We start from the raw sequence: 3,443 nt of genomic DNA, 5'->3' as shown, positions 1-3,443 counted from the left end.
AATGGTGAAACATTTTTGGACCCACATGCGAAAAATAAAACTTTTGGACTAAACTGACAAAATGACCTAAACCACAGAGACTAAAATAACATTTAACTCTTTTTTTAAAGGCAAGCTAACCTACTCCTAATTACTCATATATTACAGGATACGAACGTCTCACTTCTAGAACAGAGAGAGAACGACCACACCATGTCCCTTACCGCTAAAGCAAAAGATTCGCTTTGGTGTTGAGGGCTCTATAAGTTTCAATAGTTTGTGAAAATTTATAAAATATAAAGAACCAAAAATCAAAATGTTGATCAATCTATAAGTTGTTTTTATTACATTATAGCCATAACCAGAAACCAAACTTTCTGATAGCAAAAGTAACATGTATTCCTTTGATTTAAACAAGTAATAAATAATGTCTATTCCTCATCCAAAATTGTATCTGTAAAAGCAAAACTACAATCATAGTCATAGCTTGCGTTAAACACGATCAAAACCATCAAGCGTGACGCCAGCCTCACACCCTTCGACTCGCCAATCAAGTCAAATGATTCACGTTCATTCAAATCCTTCAATATTTGAACACAAATCTTCATAAGTACGCGTACACCCATCATCCTTTTTTCAAAATTTATTGCTCCTTGATGTCATCAAAGTAGGAAGACGGAACCACAGAAGGAGAAGACAACCCCGACACACATTTGAACTGCGATAAAAAAAATTAAACAGTTAAAATCACATTTTAAACCAACGCCATCAAGATTCAAAAATCATGTAAATTAGTAGCAGTAAATAGTAATACTGAACAAACCTTATGTTGGTTGTATTTTTCTCTAATTGCCACTAAATTTGCAGCTCTTCTACTTGACTGCAAATCATGTAAAATTTGAACACATTCTTTCAAATCCGATGGCTTGTATCCCGATTGCTGTTGCAACGCCAAGTTCTGTACAACAAATAATATAATTACATAAGAATCACTGTTTCCCTTTTTTATAAAATAATAATAATTTAAAAACCTAAAAATTAAAAAAAAATTGTTAATGATTCTTAGTTTCTTACCCAGGGATGTGAATTTGGATCAAGAATGAATCTCGAAAGAAATGTAACGGATGCAGCTATCATAGACGGCAAAAACTTGATGCAACTGTAGTCCAACAAGCTTAATTCGGATAAATAATAACTCAAGAACTCCAACTGCAAATTAGGTGTCTGCAAATTTCAAAATATACCCGTAAATAAACCATTACATAATTATCAACGACACACAAAACAACCATTAAACATAAAGGAGGTAGAGCTTACATCATAATCTTCTTGAACAACTCGAGTACACCGTCTAAGAAAAGTTCTGACTGTGGGATTTCCCATTTCAAACTTGAGCGTTTTTAGCACATCGGCTTCCATCTTAACCACTTCTTGCTTCGTGTACGTATTATCTGTTATGTAACAGAAATCTTCGGTGTGTGGAGGGCTGATTTCTTCATATTTTCTAGTGATCATAAAACAAGATTAGATCAGCATCGGATAACGAAACCATAGAGCTAAACAGAATCTGTTAAGCAACGGAATTGTGATACTTACGACGCAATCAGCATCGAAGAAACGCCAAGAAGTTGAAGTCTTTGTCTGTTGAGAACATTTGCTGATAAAAATCTGTCAATGTATGAGATTGTGAGGTATAAAGTGTCTGGAAGAAGCTTGTATTCTTCTGCAACTTCAACTAACCAATCAACCAATACACCCCTCATGTTAACTGTCACATCTTTTTGCACTTTTTCGATGTAATCCGCCTTTGGTCTCCTCTTTACCTCCATCTGGATTCAAAAATAAAAACACAATTCTATTAATTGAATGCAACATAGTAAAATACTTTGGCCCCATATCAAAATTTACACTTCAAAATGACTCATTTCAACCCGACCCTACCTTGGTCAGAAACCATTGACCGCCAAACCAAATTAATACTATTTTCTATAAACAGCCCGTTTTGCGCGAACTCATTTTGCTAAAAACCTGTTTTGACCCAATGCATTTTTCTCAAGATCCGTTTTGACCTAAACCAAACTAGTACTTTTAAAAAAGGCACGTTTTGACCCGAACCAAATTGATACCTTTCTAAAACAGCCATTCTAACCCAAACTCATTTTGCCAAAAACCCGTATTGACCCGATCCAAAAGTATTAATTTGGATCGGGTCAATACGGGTTTTAACCTAAACTAAATTGATACTTTAATTAAAAGAACCCATTTTATCAAATCCCTAATCAATTAAATGGGTCCATTTTGAACCAAAACTCATATTGCTCCAAACCCATATTGACCCGAACCCGTTTTGACCAAAAACTCATTTTGCTCCAAACCCATTCTGACCCGTCACCCGAACCCATCCAACCCCCCCCCCCCACACACACACACACTTTACCAAGCTTAACACTAACCCTAAAAATCAAACAACAGAATCAGAAACAGACCTCCATATTACGAAGATACTCATAAATATCCGAAACATAAGCTTCACACATTTGAGGGTCACTATCAACCAATCCATCATCAATCTTCTCAGCAACCACTTCACATTCTTTCTCTTTCACCTCCATTGTAACCACTTGCACCACTTTCTTCACCTTCTTGGCCCCACATTTCACGATCTGACCACCATCAGATCCCGTATCGGCATTCGAAGATACCGCATTGTTCGATAACTCACCCAACACCACTCTCTTCTTATTCTTTGGTTGCAAGTGAACCCCCATTGCCTCCATAGCTCTTTTCTTCGCGAGGCGCGTGACTCTCACGCCGCAATTGTTCTCCTGGTCCGCCATTGATGAATACAGCAACGAACACAGGAGACAAATGGGTGATTGTTGGATTAATGTGGGTGTTGTTGGTGGAGATGTGTGGTGAGAGTGTGACTGTGAGTGGTTTTATATTTTTAAGGAAGGAGATGCCGCCATTTTTATTGTGTTTTGAAATTTTTAAGGTTTTGGGGTGGAGGGGTGAGAGTGAAAATTGTTGAAATGAAATTTTTGAACCGACGAATGGGAGGTTGACACGTCGGATGCGGGTCCAGGGTTTAAAATTTGGTGAAATGTTTTGGGTTGATGGAGTGGCGGGTGGCGGCTAGTTTTAAATGTTAAAAACTAAACATGGGTTTTGATTGTGGTTTGAAATACTAACTACCCGCCTTTTGAAAAATGAAAATTGTAAGCTTTGATAAACTATTTATACTTTTGGTCCCCTTAGTTAATTCATTGTAAATTCTGGAAATTAAAATAAAAAACATACAGATCGTAAAGGGGGCTACTAAACGTACCCCCACTTGTTACTTTTTATACCCCCTTTCCATAAAATCACATTTAAACTTATCATATTTACCCCCTAAAAAGTCATATTTTTTAAAGTGTTCTTTTTTGTTACAAAACAAATTCAAAAGTGTAAAAATATAATAT

General features: G+C 36.4%; 1 protein-coding gene across 1 annotated transcript; it reads right to left on the bottom strand.

The window, feature by feature from the left end:
* Positions 1-298: 298 nt before the first annotated feature.
* Positions 299-2,955, bottom strand: LOC110936085 (G2/mitotic-specific cyclin C13-1). The gene is made up of 6 exons (XM_022178432.2): positions 2,466-2,955; positions 1,576-1,808; positions 1,297-1,483; positions 1,054-1,203; positions 803-937; positions 299-697 (listed from the first exon to the last, which is right to left on the bottom strand). The coding sequence occupies exons 1-6, from the start codon at positions 2,814-2,816 to the stop codon at positions 623-625; spliced, it is 1,131 nt and encodes a 376-aa protein (XP_022034124.1). The 5' UTR covers positions 2,817-2,955; the 3' UTR covers positions 299-622.
* Between the last annotated feature and the right edge of the window lie 488 nt (positions 2,956-3,443).

This window comes from Helianthus annuus, chromosome 4 (genome assembly GCF_002127325.2).
Source record: "Helianthus annuus cultivar XRQ/B chromosome 4, HanXRQr2.0-SUNRISE, whole genome shotgun sequence".
In the NCBI taxonomy this organism is placed as follows: domain Eukaryota; kingdom Viridiplantae; phylum Streptophyta; class Magnoliopsida; order Asterales; family Asteraceae; genus Helianthus; species Helianthus annuus.
This window is presented reverse-complemented; position numbering and strand designations above follow the sequence as displayed.

Excerpts from the sequence above, each read along its gene's own strand:
- LOC110936085 (XM_022178432.2), bottom strand. The coding sequence starts at position 2,816 with ATGGCGGACCAGGAGAACAATTGCGGCGTGAGAGTCACGCGCCTCGCG. Across the intron at positions 1,484-1,575 it reads TCTTCGATGCTGATTGCGTC|AAAATATGAAGAAATCAGCC; the intron begins GTAAGTATCACA and ends TATGATCACTAG. Across the intron at positions 938-1,053 it reads ATCCAAATTCACATCCCTGG|AACTTGGCGTTGCAACAGCA; the intron begins GTAAGAAACTAA and ends TTTGTTGTACAG.